This window comes from Hoplias malabaricus, chromosome 17, assembly GCF_029633855.1.
Source record: "Hoplias malabaricus isolate fHopMal1 chromosome 17, fHopMal1.hap1, whole genome shotgun sequence".
Classification (NCBI taxonomy): Eukaryota; Metazoa; Chordata; class Actinopteri; order Characiformes; family Erythrinidae; genus Hoplias; species Hoplias malabaricus.
Genome location: NC_089816.1, coordinates 36,137,906 through 36,153,457, shown reverse-complemented (window position 1 = coordinate 36,153,457; position 15,552 = coordinate 36,137,906). Strand labels below are relative to the sequence as shown.

The 15,552-nt window shown below is 46.7% G+C and overlaps 1 protein-coding gene across 2 annotated transcripts in view; it reads right to left on the bottom strand.

The window, feature by feature from the left end:
• Window positions 1–3,641: 3,641 nt before the first annotated feature.
• The window catches only part of LOC136673810 (synaptic vesicle glycoprotein 2B-like), a 46,121-nt gene continuing 34,210 nt past the window's right edge, over window positions 3,642–15,552 (bottom strand). The window contains exons 8-15 of one of the 2 annotated variants that reach the window (XR_010795963.1): window positions 14,065–14,178; window positions 13,869–13,957; window positions 12,772–12,936; window positions 11,896–12,029; window positions 10,247–10,447; window positions 9,484–9,643; window positions 7,787–8,108; window positions 3,642–6,844 (exon numbers count right to left, since the gene is read on the bottom strand). Coding sequence is in view for 1 of the 2 variants with exons in the window: in XM_066649544.1 (XP_066505641.1) it covers window positions 7,925–8,108; window positions 9,484–9,643; window positions 10,247–10,447; window positions 11,896–12,029; window positions 12,772–12,936; window positions 13,869–13,957; window positions 14,065–14,178 (1,047 nt within the window). In the remaining variant the exon portion in view is untranslated. Of the gene's footprint in view, window positions 6,845–7,359; window positions 8,109–9,483; window positions 9,644–10,246; window positions 10,448–11,895; window positions 12,030–12,771; window positions 12,937–13,868; window positions 13,958–14,064; window positions 14,179–15,552 lie in introns of those variants that run through there. The other variant, XM_066649544.1, reaches the window with a different exon arrangement.

Here is a 15,552-nt window from a genome sequence, read left to right as displayed (position 1 = left end):
CTTTAAGAAAAAGGAGAACCAACAGAGACCAACACAAATAAGAAAACTGAGAATTCAACACAGAAACAGGAGGATTAAGTCTAAGGGGTAGTTTCCAGACAGAGATTAAGCCTGTTCAACATGCGGTGTAGTCCCAGACTAATCCCTGTCTTTTTTATTTTTTAACCTTTTTTTTTTCTTGTTTGGAGCTGTTGGGCTCGCTGTTGTGTTGTAGTTTTGGTGATTTTTTTTGTTTTCAGAGTCACAAAGGTGTAACGCTGAGTGCTGTTTGCCTCTGTCTTTAAAGACAGCGCTCAGCAGGTGAGCCTCGTTAGCCAGGATTAACACAGAGGATTCTGGGAAATGGAGTTTCTTTGACTATTGGTGCTAGTTCTCTTCGGATATCACCCCCTGCTGGCGGTTTGAGCCAATTCCTTACATTTATCCCATGATACCGACACACACACACACACACACACACAAATACATGCAGTCTAATCTGTTCGTGTTGTCAATTGCTGTGGTGAAATATATTGTGGTGTCAACTGAAGAGGTTTGAGGGACAGTTCCTCACAATCTTCCACATTTCTCTTTGATCGTGGCTAAGGTTCACAGCTGGAACACAAGCAGTAGTTATTGCTGATTACTGATTTTATTTATATTATTTTGCATTATTTAATGGGGAAGGGTCATGAGGAGTGTAAGAAGGATGTCTCCTAGGCCCTTAAGAGTTCAGAAACACACACGTCTGAAACTTGTCCATGAAAGATGTTCTAGGCTCTGAGTGAATGAGCTGCTTCCTGGAGTTTAGCTACAAATGAAAAGTCCCCAGTTCTGAATTTCTCTGACCTCCGCAGCACGGCTTTAACACTGTAATTTAACACCTGTATTTGAGTAAACTGCAGGGTCACTATCGGGAAACGCTGAATGGCCTCTGTGTCTGACCCAGCGTAAGAGTGTTAGACCACGGTGTGTGTGTTACATCTTTCACACGGCTGCACAAACCTCAGGAGAAAGAGCAGACAAATACAGGAGGGAGGGGGAGGGGTCATCCACTACTAAATATAGAGATAGATGAACATAACCACAAGCAGGAGGACAGTTAAAGGGCACGGAGCATCAGAGAATGCCTTATTATTCTTGTGATTCATTTTCTCATTGTTTGTCTGGGTTTAATAATCATTCGATTTATAGAGCGACACAGTGGAGCAGCAGGTAGTGTCTCTGTCACAGCTCCAGGGTCCTGGAGGTTGTGGGTTCGAGTCCCACTCGGGGTGACTGTCTGTGAGGAGTGTGGTGTGTTCTCCCTGTGTCTGCGTGGGTTTCCTCCGGGTGACTGTCTGTGAGGAGTGTGGTGTGTTCTCCCTGTGTCTGCGTGGGTTTCCTCCGGGTGACTGTCTGTGAGGAGTGTGGTGTGTTCTCCCTGTGTCTGCGTGGGTTTCCTCCGGGTGACTGTCTGTGAGGAGTGTGGTGTGTTCTCCCTGTGTCTGCGTGGGTTTCCTCCGGGTGACTGTCTGTGAGGAGTGTGGTGTGTTCTCCCTGTGTCTGCGTGTGTTTCCTCCGGGTGACTGTCTGTGAGGAGTGTGGTGTGTTCTCCCTGTGTCTGTGTGGGTTTCCTCCAGGTGACTGTCTGTGAGGAGTGTGGTGTGTTCTCTCTGTGTCTGCGTGGGTTTCCTCCGGGTGACTGTCTGTGAGGAGTGTGGTGTGTTCTCCCTGTGTCTGCGTGGGTTTCCTCCAGGTGACTGTCTGTGAGGAGTGTGGTGTCTTCTCCCTGTGTCTGCGTGGGTTTCCTCCGGGTGACTGTCTGTGAGGAGTGTGGCGTGTTCTCTCTGTGTCTGCGTGGGTTTCCTCCAGGTGACTGTCTGTGAGGAGTGTGGTGTGTTCTCCCTGTGTCTGCGTGGGTTTCCTCCGGGTGACTGTCTGTGAGGAGTGTGGTGTGTTCTCTCTGTGTCTGCGTGGGTTTCCTCCGGGTGACTGTCTGTGAGGAGTGTGGTGTGTTCTCCCTGTGTCTGCGTGGGTTTCCTCCGGGTGACTGTCTGTGAGGAGTGTGGTGTGTTCTCCCTGTGTCTGCGTGTGTTTCCTCCGGGTGACTGTCTGTGAGGAGTGTGGTGTGTTCTCCCTGTGTCTGTGTGGGTTTCCTCCAGGTGACTGTCTGTGAGGAGTGTGGTGTGTTCTCTCTGTGTCTGCGTGGGTTTCCTCCGGGTGACTGTCTGTGAGGAGTGTGGTGTGTTCTCCCTGTGTCTGCGTGGGTTTCCTCCAGGTGACTGTCTGTGAGGAGTGTGGTGTCTTCTCCCTGTGTCTGCGTGGGTTTCCTCCGGGTGACTGTCTGTGAGGAGTGTGGTGTGTTCTCTCTGTGTCTGCGTGGGTTTCCTCCGGGTGACTGTCTGTGAGGAGTGTGGTGTGTTCTCCCTGTGTCTGCGTGGGTTTCCTCCAGGTGACTGTCTGTGAGGAGTGTGGTGTGTTCTCCCTGTGTCTGCGTGGGTTTCCTTCAGGTGACTGTCTGTGAGGAGTGTGGTGTGATCTCTCTGTGTCTGTGTGGGTGTAGGAATGTGTATGGGGAGGAGTTATAGATGTGGTCCTTCACTCAAACCTCATAACAATAATTTTTTATAACTGCATTTCAGAAAAGCACGGTGTACAAATAAAGTTTAAAGTGTTTAAAGTGTAAAACTTTCTCAAACTCTTTTGTGATGTTACAGCGAACGTGTGTCGTATTAAAATCACATTCTCATTTTATTGAACAGAAAAGAACCTGAAAATGAAGCCGTGTGGAAAGTGAAGAGTTTATTGGGCGCTGCGTTGGTTCTGAGCTCCATCAGGAAAAAGCTGCAGAAGACTGTGATGGGTTTGTTCTGTTCTTGGGGACAATACTGTGTCCAGAAGCCCGTGTGAGTGTGGGTTTAGACCAGTTACAGATGGAGGCAGTGTTAAAGTCGGGAACAGAGCGCATTAAAATGTATGTAATATATCTGTTAATTTCCAGTGATCACAGCGGTACAGGTTCAGCACATATATCATTTATTTAATTTAATTCAGAACCTTACAGTCACAAACAGAACAGAACAGAAAACAGACTCAGATCTCCGTCCGTGACGGACACAATCAAAGATATAAAAATAAAGAGAACAGAGTGATATGGCTTTCCATAAACAACCATAGAGACACAAATAAACTCAGACACAACACACGGTCATCAGCCAGATTCCTACAGTCCCAGCTCCTCCCAGGTCAGTGCTCTCCTCACCTCTGGGGTCCAGTTCCCACTCTGCAGCAGTGAAGCCCTTTACCTCTTTACAGTAAAATAAACCAAAACTGTCATGTCTTTATTAGAGGAGAGGTCCGGCACTGCTCTGTCTTAGAGTCATTAATCAGCGACAATCACTTCAGCACATGTCCCGAGGACAACAGAAAACCGGTGAATTTAGATCGGACCTCTCAGACAGAGGCGCACTGCCACAGATCGGATATGGATCAGATCTCAGTCCCACATCTGATTTTAAAAGGTCAGATTCACACAGAGACACAAACCACACATCCGTGACACGTCTGAAGACCTGCGGTACTCAGTAAACGCCCCGAGGCTTGTATCATACACTGGATTTAATTCCGTGTTTTTTCGGGGCGTTCAGGGAAACGTAGTGAAATGTTTGTCTGTGTTAATGTCGGCCAACATCCTCCACACATGCAGATAAAGAGGAGACCGGATATTCCTGGAGTCTCTTTATCGTGTGGTGTTGGACACACTGTTACAGACTCATTAACACACACCCCAGGGTGGGCTCTACACTCCTTAGCAGTTCTCTCCGTTACAGTGAGTTACAGCTTTTCTTTTGAGCTAAACCTGAAGCTGAAACTCTGTCTGGTTTTATTTACACACGGGACACACTCGATCAGAGCAGAGCAGCGGCCTGGTGGACCATACACTGAGAAAAAAAAGATACACACATCACTTGGTAGATAGCACACATGCAGCTCAGTCAACAGCGAGTACAGTTAAGTGCCTGTGAGAGATTTAACAGTGGTACAATATACAGCGTTCACAACAGCCTTCAACAAACACTCCCACCTTCACTCTAGTGGCTTTCGAGGGTCAGACTCTGTGTCGAGCTGAAACGCCGAGAGTTTAGGACGACGTCTCGGCACGAGAAAGCATCTTAAACACATTCGGTGTATCAAATGTTTCCAGTGTGGAGATTGTTGTAGGTAAATTATAAATGTAGTCGATCTATTTCTGGATTAATTTCACTCAATAAATACTGAATTAACATCATTTTACACACTTTCATCTGTTAGCTGAACTCTCACAACCTTCACGACTGAGGGCCCCCTGGGGGGATGAGGACAAGCACCAGCTTCCTCCATCACCATCTGATCATCACAGCTCCACACACCACAGGAGAGCAATGACTGCCCAGATCTGTCACATCAGCCGTCAGACGCCCAATCTCCTGGGGATACAGCCAACACTTAGGGTAGAGATATATTTGCTGTTAACTACGTGTTCGCGTAGGTATTTACATTTACATTTAGAGCATTTAGCAGACGCTGTTATCCAGAGGAACTCACTAAAGTGTGTAGTGTTCAGACAGAGTGTGTGTCCTCGCTCGTACAAATAGATTAGAGTCCAGTCTCCCTCTGAGCTCAGAGACGCTGCCAGAACAAGGGCCAGTGCTGATACCGAGACAGAACAAAGCGTGGTAAGTGCAATACACAATATGATCTCGTCAGTGCCTAGAAAAAGAGAGAGTCCGCTGTGAGAGAGTCCACTGTTGGAAGCCAGTGGAGGTTCGTTCCACCGTCTGGGCGCCAGGACGGAGAAGAGACCTCCATGTGAGTTTAGTTACGGCGTGTCTTGACCAGCTTGACTCTTGACCAGTGCCATGAGGCGAGGAGGAGCTGGTCCGTTCTTGGCTTTGTAGGCAGCAGGAGAGTTTTACACCTGATGCGTGCAGCTACGGGACGCCAGTGAAGAGAGCGCCGCAGTGGAGTGACGTGGGGGAACGTACAGCTGCGTCCTGGATCAGCTGAAGGGGCCAGAGGCCCACAGAGGAAGACCAGCCAGGAGTGAGTTGCAATTACTGCAACTGTACACAAGGTGCAGTACGTACGTAACCATTAGGGGGCAGTGCAGGCGATCAACAGCATCACAATGGCAAGTTTTGAGGAATTCATTGTCAGAGCCATATCTGCATTTTCCCGTGTCTTTCTCTGATCTGCCCTCTAGTGTTCGGCTGTATATCTCTACTCTTAGACCCCAGGGTTGAAAGCATTTAAACACACACTGAAACTCATAACTGTATCAGACAAAGAGCTTTACACCTTATGAATCACATGAAAAAAAACTGATGGAAAGAGTGCTGGCCTTGTATTTGTTTCTTTCCTGGCACTGCATCTAAACAACGCTCCAGCCCCCTACTCCCCACATAGTGCCCTTCAGATATCATACATTCAATACTAAACCACGACTACACTGTGCACTACATAGGGGGGAGGAAGACATTTGAGATTCAGCCCTAGTGCTGTGGTGGTGTAACTGCAGAGAGCAGACGCATCAACAAACAAGAACACACACATCAGCGTAGGACTCTCAGGGGGTCTATGGTGTTAATTCAGTATTGATTTACTGCACAAGTATAAATCGGCCTTAAAACTTATCATGCCAAGCTTACTCTCTCATCACTCATTCATCGTGAGAGTGTAAGATCATGTAGGGCCTCATAGGCACCTTCTAGTCTGGGTTTAAACGGACGAACTAAAAAACAGAGCGGGAAAATCTCCTGGTGAAGTGAGTCTCTTTATTAAAGTAAATTGTTCTGTATAGACCCATGAGAACTTAAAGAACCTTTTGCGTGAGGTTCTTTGCATTGGGAAGGGGTTCTTCAGATGGATGAAGAATGTACTATAGATGGTTCTATACAGATCTTTTGGAAAAGGGTCCTTTACGACACCAAATTATGGTTCTTCTTTTGTACCAAGCTTGACATCCTAACAATAGAAGAGCTCCTTTAACATGCAATAGGTTCTTCAAGGGCTCATGGTTCTACACAGAACTGTTTCCTTTAATAAAGAACCCTTGTAGGACCGTAGTTTTTGACCGTAGTTTAGGACCGTAGTTGCTGACATCACTCAGCAGCTAAAATCGACAAAGGAAGGATAGCATCACGTCCAATGACCACACTGCTCTCTCCCTGAGGCACATTCGACACCTCGGGAGTTTTTAAGATGCTTTCTCTCGCCGTGACGCTGTCGCAGGTGGCGAGAAGTTCACAGAGACGTGGAGATGGACAGCGAGTGGAGGAGTGTGAAGAAGGCAGGCAGTGTTAGAGGAGCAATCTTGGAGATGGTGAGATGGAGAGAACCAGCAGCAGTTTAGTGAAATCAGTGCAACACACACACAGCTCAAACCACACACACACCAGATCAAACACAGGATGCAAAAACCTACGGCTGGCGCTTACAGGGTGAAACTGTCCTGCAGCATGTTGAAACTCAGTCACCACAGCTGCAAACCTTCAATCTGTGGGCTGATCACATCTCACAGTTGCTATGTAGTCGTGCTGGTGCCAGTGGATCAGACACAGCAGTGCTGCTGGAGCTTCTAAGGCCCTCAGTGTCACTGCTGTGTCCACCGGTGAAAAACTAGAGGACGACCAACGCACACTGTGCAGCTGAGAGAGTGGGCGGTGAGTGTGGACGAGTCTTTGTTGTTATTGTGTCAAGTGGCGCAGGGATTTTGTCACATGACGGTTTCACTGTGTAAAGCCAGTGGAAAAGATGGAGGACAGTTGGGGATACCGGGGGACACCAGGGGACACCAGGGCAGCTGATGGAGTGCAGGAGGTGCAGCTTTACAGGGACGGTCACACTGTGGCAGGAGACAAGCCCCAAACAGACAAAGAGAAATAGAGAGAAATAGTTTTGAAGTTTCCTGAATTCCTCAATTTCTCTTCCATGATGATGATGATGATGATGATGAAGAATATTAAGAAGATGATGGCGATGAAAATGGAGAGTCTCAGGAGGTGTTTATAACTGACGGACAGGTCTGAATTTCACAGCCAGGAGAGCAATAAGGTCCTACATGGGATGGCGTGGGATTAAGATTTACAGATCTATGATATTTCACTATATTTATTTTCAAAAAATAGGCTATCGCTATATTTATATACACACTTTTATCAGCCACAAGATTATAACCACTGCCAGGTGATGGGAGGGTTGTATATTACACAGAGAGTGAACGGTCAGTAGTTGAATTGGAGAAACGATCAGTGTGAGGGCCATACTGTGCTGGTTGTAATGATTTGGTCAGTCCTTCTGTGTGCAGTGGTCGGTACTGACCCAGCGTGGTCAGAGGAAGGGCGAGCAGTGAGTGGAGACAGGGTCCTGGGTGTCAGGGATGGTGGAGGGAGTGAAGTTTTGGAGACTGACCACCACGTTAAGACCATCACAGTGTGGCCCTCAGATCTCTCTTCGACATCCACAGTGGTTTTAATCTTGTGGCTGATTGGTGTGTGTAGATGTGCTAACGGCGGTCAGATGATGGTTTTTTAAATGTCCTCTAGAGAGAACACATTGAATATGGCATTTTTCTGCAAGTTTTAGTTCAGGATTCTTTTTTTATTTCGGTTTAAACTCTTCAGGACAATAATTTAAATTCAGCAAATACACAATAACAGTGCATTAAATCGCAGAGGTTTATCAGTAGAGGAGGTGTTGGTGTATTTGCGCTTAGAATATAAACAGCAGGTCGTCTGACCGGACCGTGGGATGTCTGAATATCGAGGGGGAGTAAGCTGTAATAGACCTGGTCAGCGGAGAGTCCTTGTTTACATGAGCGTTTACTGAGGGACACTAGGGCGAAGGATGTGGAAGGATGGACTGGCGGGGTCTCGTGTTGGTCCAGTGAGCGTCATCTCAGACTCCATCCACCGGAGGGCGTCTTTCACAGCAGAACCTTCTCTCTGGTCTCGGGGAGCTTCAGCGCCAGCAGCCCCCCGCACACCAGCGCAGCACAGGACAGCAGGATCGGCACCGCCCTGGTGATCTCCACGAAGGAGGCGAAGATGGAGCTCCCCAGGATGGCTGCTAGTTTGCAGATGGCGTTGAGGACCCCGAACGCCGTGGCCCTGCAGAAACGAGAGGAGAGACGTGGTCAGGGCCGGGGTTGGTTCAGGTGTTTACTAAGTGCATGTGTATCTCGATCCGCTCCATCACCAAAGACACAAACTCAGTCCATCGGTCTCCATTGTCTCACTGATGAGGCTGGGATGGCAACAATCTCTCTGACATAACCAGAGGGACTCGTCTGCTCCCTGCCGCAATCACTCACACAAACAGCTCCAACAGGTTTCAGAGAGAGAGAGAGAGAGAGAGAGAGAGAGAGAGAGAGGGAGAGAAAGGGGGTGGGGGGAGAAAGAGACAGACAGAGAAAACTGAGAGCAAGAGAAAGAGAGAAAATGAGAGAGAGAAAGAGAAAACAGAGCGAGAGAAAGAGAATACTGAGAGTGAGAAAGAGAGAGAGAGGGAGAAAGAGAGGGTGAAAGGGTGAGAGACAGTGAGAGAGAGAACTAAGAGAGAGAGACAGAGAGGCAGAGAGAAGGTGAGCAAATAAAACTAGAATGAAAAAGAGAGAAAACAGAGACACAAAGTGACAGAGAGAAATAGAAAGAGACTGAGAATGAGAGAGAAAACTAAGAGCAAGAGAAACAGAGATAGAAAGAGAGAAAACAGAGAGAGAGAGGCTGACAGAGAGAGAAAGCGAGAACGAGCTAGAGACAGAGACAGAAACAGAGAGAAAGTGAGCAAAAAAGAGCTAGACAAGAAAAAAGAGAAAACAGAGAGAAAGTGACAGAGAGAGGAATGAGAGAGAGAGAGAGAGAGAGAGAGTAAACAGTGAGAGAGAAATGGATGGCTCTGATCATGGTTGGAAGGTTGCTCTCTGTCTCCCTCTGTTGGCAGCGAGGGGCAGTAGAACCTGGCTCTGCTGGCCGTGTGGGTGTTTCTCTGACCTCAGACAAACGATGTAAAGAATTGCTGTGCTCCAATGGGGGTTGGAACTGCTAGCAACAAGCCGTGACCCCATCGTCCTCTAACTCCAGCGTCTCAGTGATCTGCCTCATGAGGAAAGTCGCTGAATGCTGCCGAATGCTATTCAGGCAACTCACTAGGATTTGGGGACTGCAGCGACACACCCTTTAACTTTTAGTACCACACTAAAGCTGTTGGAGTCTCGGATTTAACGCGAATAAAAAAATATTCAGTAAACAATGTTAATTAAAGTTCAAAATAATTCACAAAATCACACGGTCAAAAGACTGTGTTGCTCCTCATCTCCCTATCACCCAGTACACTACTGCCCCCTAGTGAAACATAATAATAATAAATGAACCATTCTCATCTCATCGATCTTCATTTCAAACTCACTATGGGAATAATTATCAGACATACTCCGATATATTCTGAAATCTACGTCTCTAAGCAGTGGTCAGGGGGTGGTGTTACCGTTTGGACGCGGGGTACAGCTCCACGGTGACGACCTCGATGCCGTTCCAGGCTGCGACACTGACCCCACAGAACAGACACTGCAGAGCAATGATGGCAGCCTGACTGAAACTCAGGAAGAGGAAGAAGGTGCAGGCGGCTGAAATCAGCATAGAGCCCCCTGCACACACACACACACACACAGAAGAAACAGTCAAAGCAAAAACTACAGAGAAACAAAGTATACAGATGCTCACAAAACCAAATCCAGTGAAGTGGGTCAGGACCCCCACAGAGCAGGTGTGATGTGGTGGTGGATCATTCTCAGCGCTGCAGTGACACTGACGTGGTGGTGGTGTGTTAGTGTGTGTTGTGCTGGTGTAGAGTGGATCAGACACAGCAGTGCTGCTGGAGTTTTTAAACCCTGTGTCCACTCTCTGTCCACTCTGTGAGACACTCCTCCCTCGTTGGTCCACCTTGTAGATGTAGAGTCAGAGACAGTAGCTCATCTGTCGCTGCACAGTGTGTGTCGCTCGTCCTCTAGTCCTTCATCAGTGACACAGGACGCTGTCGGCTGGATGTTTTTGGTCGGTGGACTGTTCTCGGTCCAGACACTGAGGGGTTTAAAAACTCCAGCAGCACTGCTGTGTCTGATCCACTCTACACCAGCACAACACACACTAACACACCACCACCACGTCAGTGTCACTGCAGCGCTGAGAATGATCCACCACCACATCACACCTGCTCTGTGGGGGTCCTGTGGGGGGACAGGGGGACTCACCTATCATTTTGATTCTGCCGATTTTATCCATGAAGAGCGCTGATATGATATTCCCAGGCAGCACTGCGAGACTCCCCAGGAAACTGACCAGGTAAATGAGGACATCGTTCTCCTCCTCAAAGTCCAGATGGCAGCCTTTTTTAGAGTGGGTGAAGTTGGTGTTCTCCATTCTACAGTCAATAAACCTCTCCTCGTACAAATCTGGGAACACAGTGAAGACCAGCCTGAGATTTCCTTTGTGAAAAACAACGTATAATTAAATTATACTAGTGTTTATAATTTGTGTTATTTTGGAAATACTAATTTGTACTAAATCACTACTAATATGTAATTTAAACACTATAGTAAATATATATTCAATACATTTATATGTGTAGTGTAGTAAAAGTCATGTATTTCTAATTTACAGGCACTGTATTTTTAATTCTATATTTATTGTCATATTTTGTGCTACTGTTTTTATTAGTGGGTTATTAGAAAAGGAAAGGTGAAATAACATGACTTAGTATACGAATTCATTCATTCATTCATTATCTGTAACCCTTATCCAGTTCAGGGTCGCGGTGGGTCCAGAGCCTACCTGGAATCATTGGGCGCAAGGCGCGAATACACCCTGGAGGGGGCGCCAGTCCTTCACAGAGCAACACAGACACACACTCACACCTACGGACACTTTTGAGTCGCCAATCCACCTACCAACGTGTGTTTTTGGATTGTGTGAGGAAACTGGAGCACCCGGAGGAAACCCACACAGACACAGAGAGAACACACCACACTCCTCACAGACAGTCACCCGGCGGAAACCCACACAGACACAGAGAGAACACACCACACTCCTCACAGACAGTCACCCGGAGGAAACCCACGCGGACACAGGGAGAACACACCACACTCCTCACAGACAGTCACCCGGAGGAAACCCACACAGACACAGGGAGAACACGCCACACTCCTCACAGACAGTCACCCGGAGGAAACCCACACAGACACAGAGAGAACACACCACACTCCTCACAGACAGTCACCCGGCGGAAACCCACACAGACACAGAGAGAACACACCACACTCCTCACAGACAGTCACCCGGAGGAAACCCACGCGGACACAGGGAGAACACACCACACTCCTCACAGACAGTCACCCGGAGGAAACCCACGCGGACACAGGGAGAACACGCCACACTCCTCACAGACAGTCACCCGGAGGAAACCCACACAGACACAGAGAGAACACACCACACTCCTCACAGACAGTCACCCGGAGGAAACCCACACAGACACAGGGAGAACACACCACACTCCTCACAGACAGTCACCCGGAGGAAACCCACGCAGACACAGGGAGAACACACCACACTCCTCACAGACAGTCACCCGGAGCGGGAATCAAACCCACAACCTCTAGGCCCCTGGAGCTGTGTGACTGCGACACCTACCTGCTGCGCCACCGTGCCGCCCTAGTATACTAATGTGTAACTTAATATAATTTAAATTACATGTTAGTGTTGATTTAGTAAAATATAGTGGTTCCAAAATAACATAAGCATGCAACTACTTCATCACAATTTAAGTGTAGTTATTTCACATTGTTGCTCAAATTAGACGTATTTAAACAGCTCGGAGACATCAGCGCTGCTGTGTGGCACTCACCGGTGTTGTAGAACACACTGGACCTTATGGTACAGTTTTTAAAGTACGTATCTATGGACTTGATGTCCTCAAAGTAGCAGTCCTCGAAGAGAGAGTTTTCAAACGTCACCGACTTCATCACAATGTTCACAAACCTGGTGAAGAGAGTGAAAAACAATGAAGTACACTCTCAGAAAAACTGTAGCTGTGGTGGTACCCTCGAGGAGAACACATACAGTACCTTTAATGAGGGAACATAACCACATTCTATAAATTAATACAACTGTAAATTAAAGTTGTGCTGGTTTCATTCGCCGTTTCATCTCCAGGACTTTTATTGTGTTCTTTTATTCTCCACAGTTGTATAATGAAAGATCACAGAGATCCCCCTCTCCTTCTGGAGAAGAGAATGTAATGAACCTTTAGGAACACAACTGGACTCTAACACCACTGCTGTACACTGTGCCTAGCACCCAGAAAGGCGCAGTTTAACTGCTTAACATAGGCAAGAGCATAGAAATAAGAGAACAGAGTAAAAACTGTTGAAACGAGAGCAGAGAATCTAAAGAAACGAGTGAAAGCAGTTAAAACAGGGGGGAGAAATAAGAGAACTAGGTGAAAATGGAGAAACTGAAATTAGAAATGTAAGGGATCTGAGAAAAAAAAATTACAGTGGGGAAAAAAGATAACTGAGCTAAAACAGCAAAACGACAGCAGAGATGTTATAGAACTGAGCAAAAACAACAAAAAGTGAGGGAGGAGAATGAAGATAACTGAGCTAAAACAGGATAAATAATGGATCCTGGTAAATGTGTGTATCGAGGCCGATCTGCCGGGCTAGTTCCTGAGAGAGTTCCCTGTTCCTGTGTGAGGTTCTGTGCGTGAGCTAGTACTCACTTGTCATCGATGTATTCTCCTTCTTTATGAACCTGGTTCTCCAGAGAGAAGTTGAAGTGAAAATGCTCCACCTTCTCCCTGTGGAATATCTTCACCTTGGACTCGTACTCCTCGTACTGCAGGTGTCTGATCATGTCCGGGAACCACACGGACAAACCGTAGTAACTAAAAAACAGCATGAGGAACGTTAGCAGAAATTTTACAACCTCAGCAGTGTCCCAGAGACTTCACTACAGAGGGGTTACAACCTCCAACTAGCCACACAGCCCCCTCCATTTTAGCTTCTCCAATCATCTCATCTTTTTAAAACTAAACAAACACTAGGTAAAATTTTATGACACTGTCTAATGACACTTTTTCACTGAATGGTTCCTTTTCTACTGAACTCTACTGGACTGTTTGTTCCTTTTTCGCTGTTTCATTCCACTCCCACAACTCCCCCCTGAAATGTATCTGGTGTCGTCTCTAACCCCGTCTCTAAGGAGAACAGTGGGCTTTGGAAACCACAACAACGGCGGTGGTAACGTTAAGCGGTGTTTACTCATGGTGTATCGGCGTGTTGTTGTTGTTTGGGACTGAACACAGCTCCGTCATCAGTTCAGACAGATCAGTAGAGTTTGTTCCTTCCTTGTTGCAGCGTCCAGCTCTCGCTGGATTCTTTCGTCGGCCACCGATCCAAGGAGCGTTTGAACCTCTTCAAAAGACCACGGCGTCATTTTACGAGCTGCCGTCGTGAGTCGGATAAAAACAAACGTGATCTCTGCTGCAGCTGGAGATTTTACAGATGGAGAGTTGGTGCTGGTCGTCTGCGTTGCGTGGCGTAGAGTGACGACTCTCTCTGGACGATCAGCGCTCTGCAAGGTTTACACGCCACGGTTTAGTCCCTACTCGACTCGCTCTGAACCACGAGAGAACAGCCACTAAACAAGAACCCGCTTCCAGAACCAGGACCTCTTTTACCTGGTGGACAAGTGGTAAGTGCCAATAATGGGTTGAATATGGCCACAGAAAGGGTAGGGTCTGTACCATTCTTGACCAAAGTGTCACGTTTTCACCGACTCAGAGAATGCATGAAGCCTCTTTAAATTTGACCTTACCTGAAAGCCATTGTGAACCAAATAATAGCCATGAGGAGAGTAGGAAGCCGCAAATCACGACCCAAGAGAGAGACGACGTTCTTCAACACCTGAGGATTACAAACATACTATCAGACATGATCTGTAAGAGGAAATATACTGTTTTTATACTGATTCATGAAAACCCTCATTGTGAGAATTATGCCTGAAGGTTTACCAGCTTGACCAGGGTCAGTGTGCGGACCACCCATCTCTGGAAAGCTGTGCCAGTGGAGCTCTGAATCTCAAAGAACTCGTCCTCCTGGGTCTTAGGAGTCTTGATCTGAGAGACCTGAGCAACAACAACCCACAGAACTGTTTCAGTGTAGAGACCAGAGTTCAGATACACACACAGCCTGGGGAGGTTAGGATTTTACAATATGGAAATTAGCTGGTCTCTAAAACTGTACACTCACACAAACACAGTTGTCTGAACCAAGGGTGTAGATTTAGCATGGACGGAGGTGACGTGACCCCACCAAAATAAAAAAAACAAAAACCCGAGCTGTCATAGTCTCATTAGTCTAGAGGTGCAGAAAGGGTTCAATCACTACTCGAGTCCTACCTCCCTATAACACACATGGCCAGTGTGATTGGCTGTGTCTTTCTCTGCTGTCACCTGAGTCTCTGTAGTTTGGTTGTGAGCAGCGCCAAAAACGGGAAGGAGAACTTTCCAGTCATAAACGAGTACTGTGCAAGACTCAGGTGCATCGTGGGTGACACACGGGGGTCAAAACGGAGGGAGGAGGGCTTAAACTCACTTAAAGTCAAGTTTGCTAATGAGTCCATCATAATAACAGCAGGCTATGAATAACATAATTTGAAAAAATAACTGCCCGACAAACTCGTTTTATTATGGAGCAAGACCACCAATGTCAACAGCAAGTCTACGCCCTTGGTCTGAACCCTATTCTCCACCAGAGAGCAGTGTAGAGTCAGCTACATCTGATGTGTTTGTCAAAGTTTAATCGCAAACTGGAAGCATAAACCTGACCTGGATTGGATGAGATAAAATTGTGAGGTTTGTAATAAAATATCACTTTAATGAAAGAACACTGACATAGCGGATCCAGATGGAAACTCACAGAGGAGCTCCTGTAATAGAAACTAGCCCAGGACCTCGTGGACATTTTACCAAGCCCCAGCAGGAATAAGGAAATACACAAATCAGAAAAACAGCAGAGAAAATTAAAAATAGAACACTGAAGTGTTTACAAAATACATGGAGCTAGTGTCTCTAATAATTCCTTATATTTCTGTTCAAAACACATCACACCTTTGTGTGAGAAGGGCTTATGCTATTGCTAGCATGCTACGTCCTGCAGAAACAAACAGCAGCACACAGCACTACGATGTCCACACTTCTCTGGTCGATTGAAACCCTTTACTGCGCCCAAAAAGCCACACACAACAACAATAAAACAACAAAATCTAAGAACATAAAACATCCAGGACAAAGGACACAATCATTAAAAACTATAAAAATATCTCATCTAAACTATTCAGTAACTCAACGTTCCTTACAAAAGGTGTGATGGCCCGTTTTGTTTTTATTTTGGGGGATTCGAAACCAGTGCCCACAGAAAAGGAGGGAGAACTCAATAAAGAGAGCGTGAAATTAATCATCCACTCTGAGCTAGGCTAATGGTTTTACTTCTCTCAAAGT